We start from the raw sequence: 23,368 nt of genomic DNA on the forward strand, positions 1-23,368 counted from the left end.
CTTCCAGCCCTCTCTAAGCGGTTTACAGAGTCAGCATATTGCCCCCACAGTCTGGGTCCTCATTTCACCCACCTCGGAAGGATGGAAGGCTGAGTCAACCCTGAGCCGGTGAGATTTGAACCGCTGAACTGCAGATAACAGTCAGCTGAAGTGGCCTGCAGTGCTGCATTTAACCACTGCGCCACCTGGGCTCCTAGAAGCAGTGAGTGCGAGTGATACCACCTGAACGGATGAAATGATCAATGCTCCTTCCCTAGAGTCTTGCTAGGAAAGCTGGCGTTCGTCTTAAACCTACAAAGCATTCTTTGTTTTCCTCTTCTTCCTCTTCCTCTCTTAGCTTTACTTTTAAGTGAAATACACTTAGAATATTTTTCACAGAATCTTTTTCAGTTCAAGGGACCTGGTGTAAAAATTAAGCTGTCTGCCTAGACTGAAGAGCTGACTAAAACATTGCTGTGTAATAACAGCACCCATTTATGGACATTTATGAGTGGGTGTTATGAGCAATCTGTCACTTTATGAGAACCAATTCCCCCATTCCCTTTTCATGCAAGAACTAGAAGGTGAGCTGTGGTTTGGCACAATATTTTGTGATGCAGCATTGACGTTACTTCCTCTAATAGTAAAACTGGTATAGAGTTTCGTCTAATTATTAACATATAGGGATGCTTATCTATAGTCATTTGAACTTCCTTTGAAGATTTTTATAAGTATAAGGGGAGAGATATAACAATCCAGATTAAAAACAACTTTAACAAAATCTTGTCATATCTTGTCTATAGATAAGTGGGGCCTGAGCAAAAAAAAGTGATTAAGGCTAGTGACCATCATTTTTCTATGCTTTTCTTTTTCTGATATTGCAGTGTTTCTCAACCTTGGCCACTTGAAGATGTCTGGACTTCAACTCCCAGAATTCCCCAGCCAGCGAATTCTGGGAGTTGAAGTCCAGACATCTTCAAGTGGCCAAGGTTGAGAAACACTGTGATATTGACTTCGTCCTTCCTTCCTTCCTTCCTTCCTTCCTTCCTTCCTTCCTTCCTTCCTTCCTTCCTTCCTTCCTTCCTTCCTTCCTTCCTTCCTTCCTTCCTGCCTTGTCACCAAAGATGCAATTGACAGGAAGGGGTTAACTCCACTTTTTGTTAGAAGACAAGGCTTAAAGCTGCTTCTTGTTCTGTGGAGGAAGTCTCTACTTAAGAAATGTTTCACCCAGCTCCAGCCCAAGGGCTAAGAACAGGGGTGGGGGGAGGGGGACATGATATAACGAAACACCCTAAGTTCTCCCTAGCAGCCAGTTTCTGGATAAGCAGGAAATTGCGTCAGGTAAACAATCAGGGAAGAAATAATACCATAACAAAAGAGCCTCAAAGAAGAAACCACACCCGGCCAACACTTTTGTGAGGCAAGCTACTATCTATAAATAACCAGCAACTTCCCTCTCTCATGCACTGATGAGAGATACTTAGCGTGCTCTGATGATGTTACCTAGCATGGTAACGAAATGTCGGCAGAAAAACAACCAACCTCAGAGAACCACACAGTATCAACAATGATTCCCAAACAATAAGAGCCCACTTTTTGCCACCTGCTTCTAATGTTGAACTGAAGTTGCTACTTCTGGTCTTTTCAGAAATAATTTAAGGAATAGGAAGATAAACTGGTTGATAAACTGGTTGATTCACCCTTGCCAGGATGTTGCTTGCTGCTAAAGGTCAGTGTTAGCCCTGATATAACTATTCTTCCAAGAAATGAAAAAAAAGTCTCTTGAAAGCAGCACAGAACATAACACAAAGCACTAGCAATAGCATTAGGGCTGAAGTATTTCAACCATGACCACTAAAATGTTGGTCATCTGGCCTTGTGAACAACTCTTAGAAGTTCTGCTAGAATGCAGATCTCTAAAAATAATCTATTGGCAAACTTACCAGAAATGCTGAATTCATGGATTCACTTAATGATTTGCTTACAATTTGTAGCCATATCTATGATTTGTGGAGTCTAATCGTTAGTGCTTCCCCTACTGATATTTGAATCATAATAGCAATAGCAATAGCAGTTAGACTTATATACCGCTTCATAGGGCTTTCAGCCCTCTCTAAGCGGTTTACAGAGTCAGCATATCGCCCCCACAGTCTGGGTCCTCATTTTATCCACCTCGGAAGGATGGAAGGCTGAGTCAACCTTGAGCTGGTGAGATTTGAACCGCCGAACTGCAACTAACAGTCAGCTGAAGTGGCCTGCAGTACTGCACTCTAACCACTGCGCCACCTCGGCTCTTCAATCCAGAGCTAGCATTGTAGCAAACTTTTTTGGGAGAAGAAGATATTTGGGGAGCAGCAAAAGGGAACTCCTACTCTCAGCCACTAAGGAAGAGCAGATACATGATACCAAAGGAGGGAATTTATTCTTTGGTCTGTGCCTTCTCATGCCAAATTCTGTATCAACGCAATAACTTTAGAAAGCAGGAAATGAGGATTTAATTCTATCTTCCTTACAGACTACGTGTCCTTAGTATTCATCCATTGTGCAAAAATTTGGTAGATGCAACAGCCGGTGCTTCCTCAGTTACCTGGTTCCTCCTACCGTTACAACGGAATACTTGACACTCAAATCAAGATCAAAGTAGCATTAGATGACAGATTCGTGAATGAATAGTTTTTTGGGGGGAAGAAGTATAGAGAGTGCAAAGAGGTTTAAATGGAAATTCTGTATTCATCTGTATTTTTGGATTACTGGATTATTGTAACGCGCTCTACATGGGGCTGCCCTTGAAGAGTGTTCAAAGACTTCAGTTAGTCCAGAATGCAGCCGCACGAGCGATTGTGGGTGCACCCAGGTACACCCACGTCACACCTATCCTCTGCGAGCTGCACTGGCTACCCATTAGTCTCCGGACCCGCTTCAAGGTGCTGGTCGTTACCTATAAAGCCCTACATGGCATCGGACCTGGGTACCTGAGAGACCGCCTCCTGCCGATTACCTCCCATAGACCAATTAGATCTCACAGGCTAGGTCTCCTCCGGATTCCATCTGCCAGCCAATGTCGGCTGGTGACTCCCCGGGGGAGAGCCTTCTCTGTTGCAGCTCCAGCCCTCTGGAATGACCTCCCCGTGGAGATCCAGACCCTTACTATCCTCCCGGCCTTCCGCAAAGCCACCAAGTCCTGGCTGCTCCAGCAGGCCGGGGGGCTTGTGAAATATCCAGCCCCACGGTAACTGTGAATGTTGTGTATTTTAAAGTGTTGTCTTGTTTATTTATCCCTTCCCTTGTTTATTGTAAGCCGCCCGGAGTCCTTCGGGAGTGGGCGGCATACAAGATCAATAAACTCAAACTCATTTAAGATGTACTGTATTTTTAGGACTATAAGACGCACTCCCCCCCCCCAAATGTGGATGAAAATGTCTGTGCGCCTTATACAGTGAATATTGCATCAGCTGGAGGGGTTGCCATACTTCAGGGGAGGGGGAGGGAGAGTTGGTGCAGTGGGGGCAACTGGCAGCAGCGATCCCCGCTGCCTGGAAAAGCTGATTGGTGGTATTCTGGGAGACCGATTCAACTACCGATTGACTACATAAGCTCCAGTATTCCCTGGCTGAGGCAGCAACACAGAGGTGGGATTCAGCCAGTTCGGCCGAACCGGTTGTTCACTTTGTGTGCAGATTGGAGAACCGGCTGATTCCACCACTGGCTGGCCTGGGAAAGCTCTATCTCTGCCTGCCCTGCACGAGTTCATCTAGCAGTTCACCAACTGCCTGCTGGCCCTCCACAAGTGCGCCTTTCCCAGCCTGTGTGGTAGACTGTGGCATCGGGTGAGCCCAGAGACAGAGACAGAGAGAGAGGTATGAATGGCTTCCAGTGCCGGAGAGGGCAGGCAAGGGATGTTGCTGGATTGCCACCGCCTTTCATTGTGGCGTGTGTAGCAAGATGGGGCTCCTCTTGCCCATCGTTGGGCATGGCATGACTTCCTTCCCCTCACTTATCCATCAATGCAATTTGGGGGCGGCAGGTGGGTGGGGTCAGGTGGGGAGGAAGGGTAACCAACTTTCGGAGCTTACTGGCTTCTTCCTGGCAGATCTTCTCTGCCTTTCAGTGTCGGCCATCAAAGATCAGTATCGGCCATCAAAGATGAGCCTTTTGTGGGCAGAAGAGTTGCGCTGCAATGGAGAAATGGACAAGGGAGAAGGCTACTTTCTCCTCTTTCCCTACTCCTCATCTTTCCCTCGTGCTGGCCTCTCTATTGCAGCACAGCATCGAGTCGGCGAGCCCAGCTGACTGGCTAATAGGAGACTTGCAGGAGACTTGCTGGATGCTTTTTCAGTACCTCTGGCAGCAATGGAACCCAGAGACAATGGGGTTCCACCACAAAACCGCGGAGGACAAAATCGCGCTCGACGAAAGCGCACATTTGACGTCATCACAGCGCGATGAAAATATCACGCTGTGATCGAAAAATGTAAAAATAAAGCGAAAACCTTACCCTAACCCCCCCAAACCTAACCCTAAACCTAACCCTAAACCTAACCCTAAATCTAACCCTAAACGTAACCCTTAACCTAACGCTAAACCTAACGCTAACCCTTAACCTAACGCTAAACGTAACCCTAATGCTCTAAACCTAACCCTAACCCTTAACCTAACCCTAACACTAAACCTAACCCTTACCTTTATGTGAATCGGCTTGCTTTAATTTTTATTTTATTTTAATTTTTAATTTTTTTCGTCGCGCTGTGATGACGTCAATTGCGCACTTTCATCAAGCGCGATTTTGTCCTCCGCGGTTTTGACAGGTCACGGACAATGGGAGGGAGGGAGAGAGGCAATCCTAGTTGCTTGGATCATTGGAGCAAGTGTCCATTTAAGCAAGCATCCAGCAAATGTGTATCAGGAAGGTCTCATCCGCTCACTTGGCACCTTTGAAATCTGAAACCTGACTACCATTCCAATCAGCCATTCCTTTGTTTTTACTTTCACACACACACATATACATACATGGGGATGTAAGAGGGCAAGTCGAAAACAAAATATAGTCCTATGAATAGTGCCAAGAAAGTGTCCTCTAATAAGGTGTTCTCTTTATAAACTCTCCCCTATAAAGATAAAATCTTAAACATGTCACCCATAATAGTGTGTTTGCAGCAGATCGCCTATAATAGTATGTCATTCCTTGATGTTCTCAGCTACAGTGTTCCCATAACAAATAAAGGACACATACGGACAGTTCTTTCTTGTAGAAAAAATACTACAAGACCCCCTCACGCTACACACAAGGAGGTCAAACCAGAAAAGACTAGCATATAAAATCTCTTTTAAACTGGAAGTTGTAAAATATGCTGAGGAACATGGAAACAGAGCAAAAGAGACATTTTGGGCCACCTCCAACTGGAAAAAAAAATGATAAGAGAGTGGAGGAAACCAGTGGATCAGCTGCAAAAAGTAAAAAATAAAAATAAGCATAATTTCCGTGGGCTTGCTGCAAAGTGGCCACACAGTTAGAGGTGGACATGAAAGAATGGGTCACACATCACCGGAATAAAGGCTTCGGAGTTTCTGCAAAAATGGTAATATATGAAATCAAACGCATTGCTGTAGAGAAAGGCATTCAGGATTTTACTGGATCACCATTGTGGTGCTACAAATACATGGTCTTGCTATGCGCACCAAAACTAGAATGCCAAAAGAATATGAATCTAAGATTTGGTCTTTTCATACATTTGTAGTAGATGCAAGGAAGAAAAATAATTTTGAAATTGGCCAGATTGGGAATATGAAGTCCCGCTAACCTTTGATGGGCCACCTAATAAGTGTTGATCTGAAAGGTGCCGAAAGCATAACCGTTAAAAGGCTCAGGACATGAGAAAAACACATTACACGGTCGTGTTGTCCTGCTGTGCAGACGGCACCAAATTGCCACCCATGTCAATTTTCAAAAGGAAAACCTTTCCAGAAGAAGTGATTCCACAAGGAGAAGTTATGCATTTCATGAGAAAGGATGGATGGATGGATGAAAATGGAATGAGAGCATGGGTTGAAAAAGACAATATAGTCTGGATGACACTAAACCATAATTTTAGGGGTACAGATGTGGGCTGCAAAATCTGGACATTCACTATATTCAATATATCAAGGACTAGAATTTATAGGACAACTTTGCTGCCATTTTAGTGGTCATCCAGATTTTTGCTGCTCAGATACGGTACCTGTCAGCCTCTGCTTTGCTGTTGCTTCGGCTGCCATGAAACGGGGAGGGAGGGCATGGTATTTGGGAGGGGTTACTCATTGTGCTGAAGGAAGGTTCTGGAGTTCACCGGCTGATCGGACTACGCATGCGTGGGAGTTTCCCGCCAGGACTAACGGCACCGACATTCCATCTTCATGATGCCTTTTGAAGTTATCTCACACCTGACACTTGGGAGAATTATGATTGGACTGTAACTGTGATGCCAAGGGGAGGGGAATGGGCTATTCTATATATCAAACGCTTTTGCGCCTAAATATTCAGATTTCGCTTCACTATGCATTTAATCATTTTTAATTAGTAAAAGTACACTTGATTTCCACACATGGAGTCTCGTGGTCTTTCTTTCCTAATTATTTAATGGAGAGGTGCTGACAGTACCTCCATATATATGTTTTGTGTCTCTGTTTTTTAGCTTGCTGTCTTAACTTAACCACTATGATTTAGTGTATTTTATCAATGCAATCAATTAATGTCAGATAAAATAAAATAAAGCATGATGTAACTTAGGGTTTTTAATGAAGTCAAGAATTGTCTGTGGCCAAGAAAATAAATGACTTGGAATGTGGGCTATTTAATCCCATTTCAGTAAATTGTCATTGTGCAATTAGATGCTGAAGCACTTGTCACCTACTTGGTGGCATTGGCCATCCTGACTGATCATTTTAAAAGCTGTCATCTGACACAGGTGGAGACTGCAAGACTTGGGGAAAAAAAGATAGGCAACACTGTTGTCTTATGTCACATTATCCCCTCTGCTTCCTACAGTAATATGTGGGAAAGACTTGGTTGTGATTTTGCTATTGCAACATAGTGTATTTCCATAACCCTGTGTGCCAACAGAGCCAATAATATAGGACAAGGAGCCGTATCAAGAGTTTGTTTTTCTACATTTGACAGAAAAGAAGCACAATCAGTTTTATTTGTCTCATCCTCAACATCTTTTCTAGCTAGAAATTTAGATTATTTGAGGTACTTGAGAGACCGCCTGCTGCCAATTACCTCCCACAGACCCATTAGATCTCACAGGGTTGGCCTCCTCCGGGTGCCATCTACCAGCCAATACCACCTGGCTATTACCCGGGAGAGGGCCTTCTCTGTGGCAGCTCCGGCCCTCTGGAATGAACTCCCCGCAGGGATTCGGACCCTCACCTCTCTCCAGGCCTTCCGAAAAGCCATCAAAACCTGGCTTTGTCGGCAGGCCTGGGGGTGATGAGTTCCCTCCCCTCTCGACATGTATGGTTGTGCGACTGTTGTCTACTTTTATTATTTGTATTTTGTCTTTTATGTTCCCCCTTTTATTCCCCCTTGAATTGTTCGCCGCCCTGAGTCCTCCCGGAGAAGGGCGGCATACAAATAATAAAATACAAATACAAATACAAATATGCTCATATGCCATATGATATTTCTGTACTATGCATGCATGGTCCTTAACTGCTTCTTCCTATTTCCTCCATAATGAGATAGGTGTGTGCAGGGATAGAATGGTTGCATTGAAAGTAATACTTTTGGAATAGGTCATTTAGGCCAACCTCATGTTCAGTGCAGGGGTCAGTCCAGTGCAGCGAACCATACTGAAGCATTCTAGGCTCCACTTGAGGGCTGGAGGGATATGAAGGAAGGAAGGCTGGTTTCAGAAAACTAGTGGTCTTGTTTTCCATCTGCAATGAGATCTTCTATTAATTCATTAATCCAGTTCAGTTAATCAATTCATATATTCCATGCTAAAAATAAATGTTCAGGAATTTCAATTTTGTTTGTAATTTTTCTCTGATAATTCAGACATTAAGAAATTTGATCTTTGTGTATGTATAACGTGAATGTTAATATTGCAGTTGTGCAGTCTTTGGATTCAAGAGAAAAGGGTGCTTTGGATTCATATAACACTTGTTGGCAACCTCTCAGAACAGCTGCATTTTTTCCTGTGATTGGGTAACTGCCCTCTACAGCTGTAAAGCAATCCTGGGAAAATAAATGTTTGGTTTAAGGGTTGTTGACTCTCTCCCCCTTCAATCTAAAGCATAACATAGTCTAATTAATACCAACATTGTTGATACAATTGCCTCAAATAGCATTGCAATGTGTGCTGTGTTATATTAAATAAAGTAGAAAGCGGCTTATGAAAGGTATGACTTTGCAAGTATTACAATCCGTTACCAGCAGACAATAAAGCTATTAAATCGTGTTCTAAGAGCCTTTGGGGCAGAAATACAAAATCATCTACAACAGCGGCCTCAGGAGGCATGGGGGACTGGAGGGAAAGAGGTTTTTCCGAGGACCAGAGAGGGTGTGGTTTTGCGGGCTGCCTGCATCCCGCGGATGGAGCTCTGCTTGTTTGTGTGGCCCAGTTTCTGGCACGCTGCAGCCCAGTGCTGGTCCACAAACTTGGATTGGGGATCCCTGATCTACAGTATATAGAAATATTCATTAAAATTAAGTATCAAAATTTCTATTTGGCTGAATTGGATGCCTCCTTTCAACATCTATGATGTCACTGCTTCTGGTTTGAATTTAGCAAATATCCCAGGATTTGTTTATCTGAATTGATCTCCTAAAATAATAAATGTTTGATCTGGCTACTTGAATTTCCAGAAAAGGACAGTAATCTAGATTAGGAAATCGAAAGATAATGCAGAAACATTTCCATAAACCAGCTTGGAAAGGGCAGTGTCAAAGTTGTCTATCCTTAAGTCTTCTTGAATGATAAATAAATTCTTGGAACTTCTCAACTTTGGGAAAGGTTTGTTTGTTTGTTTAGTGCTGTCTCAACCAGCCTTCTGTGTTGTTTTTCTCCTAGCCTTTTAGGTTCACAGACTGTACCAATTGGAGTTCAAGCTTAACTTGAACCAAGCTTTTCAAGAATGTTGCTTGTTGTTTTTATTTGAGATGTTCTCAAAATATTTTGTATGCAGAATCGTTAATACTAGAAAGTCAGGAAGATAATTTTGGACAATCCGTCGTCCCCCCCCCCTCTCTATAATTTATAATTGGAACTGTACTACCTGCAGCTCTCTATGAAATTCTGGGAAAGGATTCAGCAATTTTATCTCTCTCCATCAATACTTCAATTTCTGAAATGATGACAAATGACTTGAAATGTTGTGATGTATTGTTGGACTAAATAACATTTCTTCCTGCAGAATCTAATTAAATTTAGCCTGCAACAGAAACACAATTACATATGGAAACCATTTCTCAAAAGCGTCTATTTCTTAAATACTTGGAATAAGAAATGGAATATAGCATTACTTGCCAGTGATATAACTCATCCCCTTGACTGTGTTCTTGTAGAATAAAGCAAACTCTGGTTTACAACCACAAAAAAATTATTAGCTTTAAATGAAGAAAAAATATAAATATTTTGTCAGATTTCTTCATTTTCATTATTTTCAAATACAAATACATAGGCACACATGCACACAATTAGTTCCCTATTTCAGTCATTTCAAATTTCATCAAAATAAAAGTGATAATCTAAATTAATCTTAATTAATAAAAATTATGCAAAATATACAGTTGCATTACTTGTTCTTGTCCAAGCTAAAGTAGGAGTGACTATGCGAGTCCAAATTCAGGAAATATGCATAAGAAGAAGAAAAGAGTAAACGTGGAAAGGTGATTTAAAATAGATTTATTATTATTATTCAGATGGCTGGCAAGGCTTCAGTTTATACACATAACCATGGCTGCAGTTACTGAGATTGTGAATAATGAAATTTTTCCCCTCGTACATTCTATATGGACAACACATTTAGAACGTACCATGTTGTGGAAAGCTGGTAACGTGTCTTTAAATGTAGTTGAATTCTGTATGATTAGGAGTTGAGTTTTATTTTACTTATTTTCCCTTCCGAATTATTCTCTCTGTTTCCTGATAGGTGTGTTTTCTAAACCTTCTATTAAGCCAGGCAAATAAACTTTCTACAAAGATGTAGGAAAGTTTATTTTCATGCGTAAAATCTATATGGTATGAATTTACATGAGGTATCTAAATTGGACTTTTCATCTGTACTAAATGTCTAAATGTGAATGAATGAAACATTGCATAATTTCAGCTGATTTATGTTATACTGATTATAAACTATTTTTAGCTTAAGTTTAATATTTATTTGATTAGTCATGTTATATATCTTATCTTTATAACTATTGCCCATAATTCATAATTGAAAGCTGTAGCTTTCGTGACATTTTAAATTCCTGGTTTATTTATTGTATTACATTCTTTTCTCATTTTTATGTTTTATTTTGTATTTGTTTTTTTTTAAAGTATTCAATAAAGGAATAAAGAAAAGAGTTTATTTCTATTTACACTGCTTAGCAAATGTTCAGCAGTGTATCACATAATGGTATCAATCCAGGGGTTACTTTTCTCTTTTTAGATAGTGTGCTAGGATTATTATTTGTTTAAAAGAAAAAGTTGACTCATGCTTGTAAACAAAAGAAAAATATCCACAGATTGACTTGACTCAGAAAGAAAAAAAATGAGACATTACATAAAAAAAATATTTTTTTAAAAAAAATGCTGTTTGTTTCATGACTTCATAGTGGGAGAAGTTATTTCCTGGATTCTGCCCTTTTTTTACGATAGAAAGTTGAATGGAAGTTTCTGTGAAGTGTGAAACCTTATTTAGGTTTACAAAAACTGTAAATGAAGACATACACCCTTCCCTAAAAATATATTAAAATGGTGTTTTTGATCAACTAGAAAGTAGGTAATTTCAGTACACCATGTACTCAGAAAGCAAAGATGAAATGAAGAACTGTACTCAACTTTTTGTGGAAAGAAATATCATAGCAAAAACAGGGAATCTTGATCGTGCTATTTGTAAAAATGTATATGTCATGGTACATGAATATGGAAGCAGAACTTAATAAAAATCTTTAAAATACTAAGCATTATAATAACTGCTTCATATGAAGAATGCAGAATCATCCACCTTGCTACACTATCCTTGTTGTCTGATTTAGAAAACTGGACATGTCGCATACACAACAGAGAGGTGTTGTGTGTTTTGTGTGTGTATGTTCTCTGACCTAATGATTTCTTCCAACAACCAGTTCACTAAACTGCTCAGAAGGTTAACAAACGGTTGTCACACAGTGGTGCAAACTGGCTGAATCCCACCACTGAGTATAACCTCACTGGAATTGTTAGCTTGAAGCAGCATAGATGTCTCAATAATAAATACGAATATTATTTTTGTATATTTTCTTATATCTTGGTGCCTTGGATGTCAGGGAAATACTTTCTCCTTCTACATAATGAACTGATGATTCTCTCTACTTTTTCATAGTCTCCAGTTTATGTAGCGGAAGCCAGTCAAGATCTTGTACAGCAGATAAAAGAAAAACTTGAAAACAGCCCATGTAAAGATCTGTTCTTACCCTGTGTAAAGTAAGTGCCCTTTGGCATTTAAAGATCATTTGTTGTTGATTTACATAAGACTTTTTTTTGTAAATACGTTCTCAACAATTGTAAGTGTGAGAACTGATCATAAGTCAGGACAGAACAAAATAACAGAATTGGTCAGAATCTTGGAGGTCTTCATTCCAAAAGTCTACTCAAGCAGGAAACTCTATACGATTTCAGACAAAATAGTTGTCCAATCTCTTTTTAAAAACTTCCAGTGATGGAGTACCCATGACTTCTGGAAGCAAGTCCTTCGCTTTTTTCCATGCTGCTATAACTTTGAATGGCCACTAAACAAATGGTTGTAAGTCAAGGACTGCCTTATGTATGTTCTAGTCCTATGGCATGTGTGCCAGAAGTGACACACAGAGCCATCTCTCTGGGCACGCGAGCCATTGCCCATTGCTCTTCCGGGTTCCAGCGTGCTGGCTAGCTGGTCTTCACGCGTGCGGTGGTGCCAGAAGCCTGCGCATGCGCACTGGGAATATGATCTTCCATTTTACGGTATACACATGCACACCGGCCAGCTGGTCTTCATGCATGCATGCGTGCCAGAAACTGGTGAGAGGTGTGCATGCACGGGCTGGAAACCAGAAGATCATCTTCCCAGCGCATGCATGTGCACTGGGCAGCTGCTCTTCCAGCTTCCAGCACATGCACACACACACACTCCCGTTTCAGCACTCAGTGCCGAAAAGTTTCGCCAACACTATTCTAGTCAAAAGATATTCCAGGGTGGAATGTGACAGTAAAACAGGAAGTGCACAGTGAATGAAAGCAGGTAAAAGAAAGGAAGGTGAAGACAGGAAGAGGCTAGACAGGCCAGGCCCTAAGACAGACATAGCAGTTGACCTGAAGGAAGGTGCTGAATTGATTCCCTCCAGATGTTGTCTCAGCTGTAAAACCATAACACCCAAGACAGTTGGGGTTTCTGTTCAACTGAACTGTGACTTAGTCAGAACGTTTTGACTGAGCTTCCAAGTCATAATGCACTTCTTTTATGCACACAACAAAACACATTTTCTATTTTGTAGTAGTCACTCCTTTTTAGTGCTTGCTTAATTTTTTTTTTTTTAAATTAGGTTGTGTAATTCACATAGATAAAGGAAGCACGCAGATGTTTCAAAATGCCCTTTAGATCTAAGAGACCTGAAATAGGAGGTCTGTTTTTGTGGTGTCATCCTTTTGTCCAAAGAAAGGCTTACCGGTTTCGCAAAGTTAGGATTTTCTTTTTATTGTATCCTAGAGCTCCGTGTGTAAATATTTGTATCTACAATGTTTTTGTGGTGCTGAGCTATTTGCCAGGTCTTAAGAAAAGAAAATACCAAAAGAGACAGCTCATTAAAAGCACATTATTTCCAGCAGATGTTTTTGTTGTTCATGGATGCTTTACAGAGGTACTTGTAAAATTTAGAAGCTTTCATACAAGTAATTATACTTCTGCCTTTTAATTTTACTACTCTCATTTTGTTCTTTGATGGAAAAGAACGAAACAATTAGTTTAGCAGCAATCTGATACCGCTTGGATTGTATTTTATATGTTAGGATAATGTATATTAGCTGAATGGGCAACCATAAGAAAAAATAGAACGGGGTTAGATAAAAAAGAAATACATAAAATATTTGATAAAAAAGTAATACATTATTCCTATGATATGCTCGTCTGATACTTTTGATTTAGTAGATTTAAAAATAGGCATCCTGTCTGCAGAGAAACTGGGGTGGCTATCTAGACTCGGGAGCAAGCTTGTCAAATATTTCTTTCTTTTTCATATGAAATAGGTCAGTTCATGAGTACCTAAGTGGAGAACCTTTTCAAGAATACTCAGACAGCATGTATTTTGACAGATTTCTCCAATGGAAATGGCTAGAAAGGTAAGTGGCATTACAGTGGATTCAGCAAAACTTTTTTTAAAAAAAATTAAAAGATATAATTAAAAAGATAATTAAAATTTAAAAAACCAATAAAGATAAAAAGAGAAGAATAAGAAAAATACAAAGTGCAGAAATGTGAAAAAATAAGAATATAATAAAAAAGGAAAAGAAATGTATAAAGAAATAGTTTCTCCCACCATCACAATAAGTATAAACCATTTTAGAAATTCATCATTTCCTAAAATACAACAAATTATCACTTTTTCCCATATTACATCTCTTAACTATAAACAAATCTTTAAAGTTTTGTTGTTCAATACTAATGAACAAAAGTCCAGTAAAAGTTACTAGAGAAAACTGGCAATGAAATAAGCCAACTTTATATTTTCTATTTTTAACCATCTTGATTTTTAGTCCTTTCAAATTATGTCCCAGAACTGGATTTCTTTTTGTTTTTTCTTTGTTCCTTTTCACAAAATTCTACAAGGCTTTCACAAGACTCTTTTGTAAATAGGAAATTTATCCAGGTCACTTTTTTAGTTTGTTATTTGTATATCCCTTTTCATTATTAAGATATTAGGTGGCTCTTTTCTATGTCCAGTTTTTCCATATCGTTCATTTAACCTGTCATTCTTTTAATCTTTCAGATCATTCTCAATCTTGTCAGATAAAACTTGTTGCTCTTTTGTAAGTTATTTTAAATACAGTCTATCTATAGAAGCAGACACTCTTAAAATTAATTCTAGATTAATTGTTCATAAATATCCTTCAATATTTCCAATGTAAAAATATTTGCTTCATTCTGTATTAAGTCAAATTTAAACATTCCTCTCCTTTAATTGTAATTATTAGTTCCTTCCAATTACCTACCTTTCAATATGTCATCATATTTTAAAGAGATTTCTAAGCAAAAGCGTTTTCCCACCTGAAAGAGTCTTATAATTAATTTCAAAAACTTATTTCAAATCCATCTGGGCCCTTAGTAACCTTCCAAAATCAAAGTTCTACTAACTCCTTTGCTGTTTATTCCAAAAGAAAACACAATTAAATCCTTAAAGATGTGTTTAGAACTTCTTTCGCTAAGAACGGAAGAAAATTTATCCAGTGCTGTAAAATATGTTGATTCAAAGGTTTCTAAATAAGAAAAAAGAAATTTCCTAAAATGATTAGAACAGAAAGTATGTGAACCCTGTGTCCTTTTTAAGGCCCTGACTGTTGTTTGAGCAAAAAAGCTGGCTATTCCAGAGCTCTGAACCCTCTCAATGGTCTTATGGTCTCCTCACAAGAACCATCTACCTGGACCACTTGAGGGCAATCTCAAGTCTTGTCCTTTTCTGGAGAGGAATTTAAAAAGCCAGTCTATTTGGTGGCTCTTCATTGTATGGTTCTCACTTTCACTTTAACAGAGTTATTTTCAGTTTGCCATTTCTTCACCAGAACTTTAGTGCAGTACAGCCTTCATTTACTAGGGAACATGAAAAAGAATAGGCAGAAAATATTTTTAGTACTATCTTTCCAAATTTGTTGTCTTCCAGATTACATTTCTTAATCCATATTCAGACAGCTCAGTTGAATGAGATGAATGAAATCAAGCAACCTGATCCAATATAATGAACAAAAGATAACTAAGGAAGATGATAGATAGATAGATAGATAGATAGATAGATAGATAGATGGATGGATGGATGGATGGATGGATGGATGGATGGATGGATGGATGGATGGATGATAGATATAACAAATAATATTTATTTCAATTAATATCAAGTACAGGAAATCAGTAGTCAATGCAGTTCAAATGAATATACGTTTATTGCATGTTAACACTCTCTACAAGAATCTGAACTACTAACAGTTAAAACAAATTGGTAGTCGATGAGGCTCAATGGAATTCAAGGTGGGCTGGTCTTAGATCTCTTGTGGGCATGAAGGAACTTGAGATTAATGATGCACTTGACACCCTCTCTCAGGCTTAGCCTGGTCATCTTCTGGAGAGGAGTTGACCCTCTTCCTTGACATATCCTATGGCCAGATGAGAAAAAAGGAACGTTCGGAGTGGTTGAAAAGCAGTCATTTTCACAGCTAAATGATCCTTAACAAAGAATTTGTGGATTGTGCAAAATGAAGGGTTATGAAATACTCGGCCATATTTCACTTTTAGAAAAACAAGCAGTTAATTTTTTTTTTAAAGAAAAGGGAAATAGCTTGACCTTTTTTTTAAAAAAAAAATCAGCCTTAAGGATACCAACTGCTTTAAAACTGAAGCTTAATAAAACGTATTAAAACATACTCTTTCCCTCTCCCAATTTTCTTTATTATTTCAGACAACCAGTAACAAAAAACACATTTAGGCAATACAGGGTATTAGGAAAAGGTGGCTTTGGAGAGGTGAGTAAATCTTCTTTTACAAACTCTCTACTTGTAAGGGTAGCCAATTATTTTCTGCTGATAAATCTGATCTATTGAAGCATGAAATTGCATGATTTCATTCTTGCTGTATAAGAGTTCTTAAACTTGATTCATTGGATGTGTGAGAAAGGGATATACATGGTTTTTTTCTCCAAGTTTTGTAATGAATTACAGGTAGTCCTCAACTTATGATCCCAATGGAGCTCAAAGCTCACTTTGTTAAGTGAGTTTTGCCCCATTTTTGTGACTTTTATTGCCACGCTTGTTAAGTAAATCCCTGCAGTTGTTAAATTAGGAACATGGTTTTTAAATGAATCTGGTTTCCCCATTGACTTTGCTTGTCAGAAGGTCGTAAAAGATGATCACATGACCCCGGGACACATCAACCTTCATTACTGTGAGTCATTTGTCACACATCCGAATATAAATCAGGTGACCATGAAGATGCCGCAATGGTCATACGTGTGAAAAATGGTCATAAGTCATTTTTTTTCAGGGCCGTTGTAACTTCAAACAGTCAAATTAAGGACTACCTGTGCTGATATAGTTTTTTAGATTCTCGTCTTAACTATTGGAAGTGAAGATGGAATCTCTCTACTTAGTGACTATATATTAGATATAGTCACATTTTATTTATTTATTTATTTATTTATTTATTTATTTATTAGACTTATATACCGCTTCATAGGGCTTTCAGCCCTCTCTAAGCGGTTTACAAATTTTTTAGCAAATTGAGTCAGCAACTTGCCCCCACAGTCCAGGTCCTCATTTCACCCACCTCGGAAGGATGGAAGGCTGAGTCGACCTTGAGCCGGTGAGATTTGAACCGCTGAACTGCAGATCACAGTCAGCTAAAGTGGCCTGCAATACTACACCCTAACCACTGCGCCACCTCGGCTCTTTTTACCCTCCCAAGCTTTTGGTGGGTTCCCCAAAGATTTTCACCAAATTGACCATACAATATTATTAAATGCACTAATCCTGATGATATTAACTGTGCTTCGTTATTATCAATACTATTTTTAGCATACCATCTTCCCGCTTACTTTTTTGCCTTGGCCCTTCTCACTTTTAGAAATGTAGGACCCCAGTACCGTGTTTCCCCAAAAATAAGACAGGGTCTTATTTTCTTTTGACCCTCAAAATAAGCACTTGGCCTTATTTTTGGGGAGTTCTTATTATTTTTGAGGTGCAGGAGGCTGCAAGCGTGGTCACCTCATGGCTGCCACTGTGGTGCAATATTTTTGGGGAGGGCTTATTTTCGGGAGAAGGCTTATTTTAGTGCATGCTCTCAAAATCCCGATTGGGCTTATTATCCAGGGAGGTCTTATTTTCGGGAAAACATGGTATTTAAATCAATGGCAAGTTATCTTCTGTGTAAACATCCCTGATTTATAGGACCCAGCCTGAGATTGTCCTATGTATTATTTTTCTAAATTAAGAATATGGAAAATTAGACCTATTGCATTGGAAGACTTCCTTTCGTCCTCCTACTAAATGTCTATTTAGTCTCCGGTCAAAAGAATTTTGTTAAAATCAAGACAAAGTAGGGAAAAGAGATTGATTTGGCTTTGATAACTGATGATTTGTCCTGTATACTTTTTTTTCCTTATTGTAACTTTCCTCTTTTCAGGTATGCGCCTGCCAAGTACGAGCAACTGGGAAAATGTATGCATGCAAAAGATTAGAGAAAAAAAGAATAAAGAAGAGGAAAGGTGAATCCATGGCCCTAAATGAAAAGCAGATTCTAGAAAAAGTCAATAGTCAATTTGTAGTAAGTATTGCCAAATTTGTAATGGGCATCAGCTCTCAATAACAGGACCATCAGTGATGGGCACTTATAACAAAATGTATGCAGCTGTATTACTTCCAGGCTACATCGTGACTTAAATCAGGTTTCTGGTGCTAGCTCTGTATGAGTTCTTCTGTTATTACTTTTGCAATCGCAGTGGGTTTTTATGTATCCTTCACTGGAATTTGACAGCACTGTGTGGTTCCAAAATAATTGTTTATGGAAAAAACGGTGCTGCAAATTGCTCACTCTACAATGGAATGCATACTCCTATTAGCTCTCTACAAGACCCTACCAAAGTCCAAAACTCTAGAATCTGCAAAGCCTTTTTCATTAGTTGTAGCTGCTGCTTCTGCTGGAAGAATGTGTAGTAATAAATAAGACAATACTTAATCTTGAATCAATAAATTTTCTAACTTTTTCCTGACGAACTAAATCTGCAGTACTATGTGTAGCAGGGGTGAAATTCAGCAGGTTCTGACAGGTTCTGGAGAACCGGTAGCAGAAATTTTGAGTAGTTTGGAGAACCGGCAAATCCACCTCTGGCTGGCCCCAGACTGGGGTGGGAATAGAGATTTTGCAGTGTCCTTTCCCCTGCTACACGCACTAAGCCACACCCACAAAACCGGTAGTAAAAAAAAATTGAATTTCACCACTGGTGTCAGAGGTGAGTTGCTCCTGGTTTGGCCCGGATCGGGCGAACTGGTAGTAGCAGGAACAGAAGGCTCCACCCCCCCACCCCCCCTGGACGCTTCTGCGTATGAGCGAGCATGAGCCAACCAGTAGTAAAAAACTAGAAACTCACCATTGACCGGTGTGTAGTATGATCTTATGAAAATATCTTACTATGAATGAAGGCAACTATTTGTATCCGAGGATAATGTTGCAGGAACTAATCTGGGTCGATCACCGGGATCAGATGTCTAGTCTTCTGAACTTTCGGACTTGTGCTGAAGCCCATTCTAAGAATTTCATTGAGGATGGGCTCCAGCACAAGTCCAAAACCTCCTATGGCTAAACCTCTGGTCCTGGTGGGATTGAATTTTGCAATATCTGCCTGTATTCTTGCCGTGTGGTCTTGTTTTTTTTTTTAGTAGCTAGGATTCTATCCCATCTCTTCTTCCTTTTAACTGAATGATGTCATGTCTTTTCTAACACAAAATGGTAGCTATGAGTGAATTAGCAATAGCAATAACAATAGCAGTTAGACTTATATACCGCTTCATAGGGCTTTCAGCCCTCTCTAAGCGGTTTACAGAGTCAGCATATCGCCCCCACAGTCTGGGTCCTCATTTCACCCACCTCGGAAGGATGGAAGGCTGAGTCAACCTTGAGCCGGTGAGATTAGAACCGCTGAGCTGCAGATAACAGTCAGCTGAAGTGGCCTGCAGTACTGCACCCTAACCACTGCGCCACCTCGGCTCTTATGAATTGTGGGCATGAATAATTTTCTTGAACTAAAACTCTCATTCCAGGTCAATCTAGCCTATGCCTATGAAACAAAGGACGCCCTCTGCCTAGTTCTAACCATAATGAATGGGGGAGACCTGAAATTCCATATCTACAATATGGGAAACCCAGGCTTTGAAGAAGAAAGAGCCTTGTTTTATGCTGCAGAGATTCTTTGTGGTTTAGAAGACCTTCACAGGGAAAACACCGTGTACAGGTAGATTTTCTCCCATGCTTTCGGGAAATCACACGCATTTGCGCTTTAGAGGAATTCTTATTATCCTCATATAATATTTCCTGTTTCTATACCTAGGTATCAATATGTTTCTCATTACCTTTTTTTATGGTACCCTCCAAAGACCCATTAGATCACACAGATTAGGCCTCCTCCGGGTTCCGTCTACTAGCCAATGTCATCTGGCTACTACCCGGGGGAGGGCCTTCTCTGTGGCGGCTCCGGCCCTTTGGAACGAGCTCCCCGCAGAGATTAGGATCCTCACCTCTCTCCAGGCCTTCCGAAAAGCCGTTAAAACCTGGCTATGTCGGCAGGCCTGGGGTCGATGAGTTTCCCTTCCCCTCTCGACGCGTGTGGCTGTTGGTTGTTTTAAATTCTCTGTACTTTTTGTTGTAGTTCTTGTGTTTCCCTTCCCCTCCTTTGGGTTTGTGCGCCGCCCTGAATCCCGCTGGGAATAGGGCAGCATATAAATAAAATGAACCTTGAACCTTGAACCCTTACAACAAAAGAGCAAAAAATGCAACATAGGTACCAAATTAATTGGAATTTATGATTAAGTGGCAAAAAATTCTCTCCCACCAAAAGGTGTGGCCTTGAGCCAACTGTTATTGCACAGTTTATCCTTACAAATCTGTTGTGACTCAGCAGCAGTCTTCTGTGAGTCTTTTCGGGATGCAAGATTAACAATGCAGCTGGGGCTCGTTAGGGTCATCTTCTGGGGATAAAAGGACGGATGGTGCCACGCCTTGGTTGCAGGAGTCAACGTTCCTTCGTTCATTCAACATTCATTGATCATCGGTCATGGTTTATTTGAGAGCACTTGGAGAAGTGATTTGTTTTCTGTAACCCTGATTCAAGGAGACACTTGGAGAAGTGCATTGCTTTGTAAGAGTTTTTGTTTGGTATTCTGTTATGTCGTCAGAGACTGTATTTATGTTTATTTTTGGGCTCGCAGCCAGTCTGAGCTGAGAACTGATAAAGAGAGTTCCTTTTAAGTTTCTTTGCCTGTCGTCTGTTAACGAGCGGAGAAGAGGGGACAGAACACAAATCTAAATTGATTAATGGGTGTTTCTAGATCAATCCTGAATCAATAATGAACAGAAAAAAGTAAGGTCCTGATCAAAGATCACTTTTTTTTTTTGCAAAAATGTTTAATTTCTCTGGAGGAAGAATTTATTTACAATTGAGTACTGGATTACAGGAATTATGATAATATACGGTTATGAAAATCGTCTTACCAAGAAAAAAATTGATAACCCCATGGTGCAGCTTTTGCAAATAATGGTGGGATGAAGATTGAATAACAATGTATGAAAACGATTTTTAACTATTTATATTGCAATTTAAAGTATGGGAAAAACTTTTTTCCCCTAATGGAAGTGAGCTATGAAAGAAAAAAAAGAGGAAAATCAATCCTTTCTCCCAGATATTTTTTTCTGCACCATCATATCTCTAATCATATACTAAGGCAGTGTTTCTCAACCTTGGCCACTTGAAGATGTCCGGACTTCAACTCCCAGAATTCCCCAGCCAGCGAATGCTGGCTGGGGAATTCTGGGAGTTGAAGTCCGGACATCTTCAAGTGACCAAGGTTGAGAAACACTGTACTAAGGTATAAATCTGCACAGGAGTCACTGTGTTTGTGACACATAAGGAACGTCCATATTGTGATTGGAGCCTCTTCAATACCTGGCTGAGAAATTGACTAGGATTCATTACCTCGGCCTTTACACTCCAGAAATTGTGTTTCATTTGGAACCTGAAACAAATATATTTTGGCTGAAAAATTCAGACAAACCATTCCGGAATATTTTACTTGTTCCAGGCCGTAAAAAAAATTCCAGAGGGGCCTTATGAGATGAGTAGAGCAAGGAATATGTACCATCCTTCTCTCCCTTCCTCGGCCCCATGGCCTGGGCACTGGCCCGTTTACCAATTTTCTCAAGAGTTTTATTCCTATATTCCCTTAGCCACCATCTTGAATTCAAGCGGATTTCTGCCTCTCAACCTCTGCGGGTCAAAGAGATGCTTACAGTCCCACTTGGATCACGTAACTTTCCTTTCTCTCCTTTCCACCTGCTCCTCCTTCTAAGCTAGAAGATTTTATGGCCACTTATCTTCTTGTCTTGGACATAAGGAGATGTAGGGAAGGAGGGATGCTAGGAAAATTTGGGGAAAGGTGGGCTGTATTTGAACTTTTTCCTTCCCCGCTTTTCCTTTCCCACAACAGTTTTGCTTGGACCAATCACATGTGGGGCAGGTGTCATGTCTTTGTGTAAATGTGTTTTATTTTCCATTTTCATTTTCGTACAGTCACACATATACTGTATAGAACCGGGGCCATATAACATTAAACAATAAACACAGCCATTCCTCTTGTCAATAATACCCCCCCAAAATAGAAACCCAATATACCTCTTCAATCCTCCATACACCCTTTCTTTCGCCCCCCTCCAACTTTCCATCTTCCCACCATCATTCCCCTCTACCCTACTTCCCTTCCCCCTCTACCACACCTCTCTCCCAATACACTCCCTCCCTTCCTTCTCACTCTCCCTCCAATCCTCTCTCCTACCCTCTCTACCCCTCTTTCTTCTATCCCTCTACTCCTCCCTTCGGTGTATTTCTACTATCTATTAATATATTCAGCTTGTCCTATTTTTACACTGGAGTTAAAGAGCAACAGTATACAAGTGCAATCGTGTTACTTTAAAATCTAGCACATACTATATATCCCCCCTCCCCCCTAAGACCCCACCTCCCTTCCCCCCCCGACTTCCCAGAGCCCGTACACGGTATAGCTTTTTAGCAATAGCAATAGCAATAGACTTATATACCGCTTCATAGGGCTTTCAGCCCTCTCTAAGCGGTTTACAGAGAGTCAGCATATTGCCCCCAACAATCTGGGTCCTCATTTTTACCCACCTCGGAAGGATGGAAGGCTGAGTCAACCCTGAGCCGGTGGGATTTGAACCGCTGAACTGCTGATCTAGCAGTAGCTTGCAGTGCTGCATTTAACCACTGCGCCACCTTGGCTTTAACAAACACAGTCTAAAATATATTAAGACAAAGGAAATTTAAAAAAAAAGAAAGTCAATAACATCTCTGCGTTGAACTCAGCTTCTTCCTGTTGCACAAACTTTGAGCAGTTTAAATTATTCCTAATCTTAAGGATAGGCTATCTGGAATTTCTTAGTCCTGTATTTGTTTTGTGTATAGTCAATCCATTTTTTCCAGTGTCGTTTATATCTCTCATTTGAGTGGTCTTTAAGATATGCCGATATTTTAGCCATCTCGGCTAGGTTTATAACTTTCAATGTCCATTCTTGAGTTGTAGGCAAGTCTTCCTTCTTCCAGTATTGCGCCACCAACAGTCTTGCTGCCGTTATTAGGTGCAGAACCAAGTTGGTCTCTACCGCTGTAAAGTCAGTACATATACCTAGTAAAAATAACTGAGGAGTAAATTTTATCCTTCTTTTAAAGATATTTTGCATGATCCACCACATTTTTATCCAAAATGCCTTAACCTATGTCTTGACACCTATTCTGGATCTATATTCAGACAAAACATGCAGGGCCTTTGGTCTTGACGTGAGCTACCCAAAAGTGACTTTTCCATACATGAAATGCTCATTTCAGATACTATCAAGTGACGAGCAGTTGTTCCTGCTTCTTTCTTTATGTAATGCAGGAGGGGTTGTTATTCAGATCCTGCAAAATACTAGCCCCATAGGGATTGTAAATGTAAACAACCTTAATAGTTTCTGATAAAATCTGCACTTCTGCAAAATTCTCTCTATGCTTTATTCTTCACAATTCTTTCTGCCTCCATGTGAGTTCCAATGCCTGAATATTGAGCCCAAGTGCTAAATACCATTTTGATTAGGAACCTATCTGTTAAAGGTGCTTTTAAAGATAAATACAACAAAGAGGCAAAGATCTGAAGCATCCAAAGATCTAATAAGC

At 39.9% G+C, this 23,368-nt stretch overlaps 1 protein-coding gene across 2 annotated transcripts in view; it reads left to right on the forward strand.

Moving 5' to 3' along the window:
- Nucleotides 1-23,368, forward strand: part of GRK5 (G protein-coupled receptor kinase 5) — a 186,075-nt gene that overhangs the window by 141,782 nt on the left and 20,925 nt on the right. For both annotated transcript variants that reach the window (XM_087725895.1, XM_087725897.1), the window contains 5 exons: nucleotides 11,527-11,627; nucleotides 13,425-13,517; nucleotides 15,842-15,905; nucleotides 17,560-17,700; nucleotides 19,194-19,384. In XM_087725895.1, the coding sequence (XP_087582021.1) occupies nucleotides 11,527-11,627; nucleotides 13,425-13,517; nucleotides 15,842-15,905; nucleotides 17,560-17,700; nucleotides 19,194-19,384 (590 nt within the window). The remainder of the gene's footprint in view (nucleotides 1-11,526; nucleotides 11,628-13,424; nucleotides 13,518-15,841; nucleotides 15,906-17,559; nucleotides 17,701-19,193; nucleotides 19,385-23,368) is intronic.

This window comes from Thamnophis sirtalis, unplaced genomic scaffold (genome assembly GCF_051295495.1).
Source record: "Thamnophis sirtalis isolate CommonGarterSnake01/CBP01778 unplaced genomic scaffold, rThaSir2_p1.2 scaffold_11, whole genome shotgun sequence".
Taxonomy (NCBI): domain Eukaryota; kingdom Metazoa; phylum Chordata; class Lepidosauria; order Squamata; family Natricidae; genus Thamnophis; species Thamnophis sirtalis.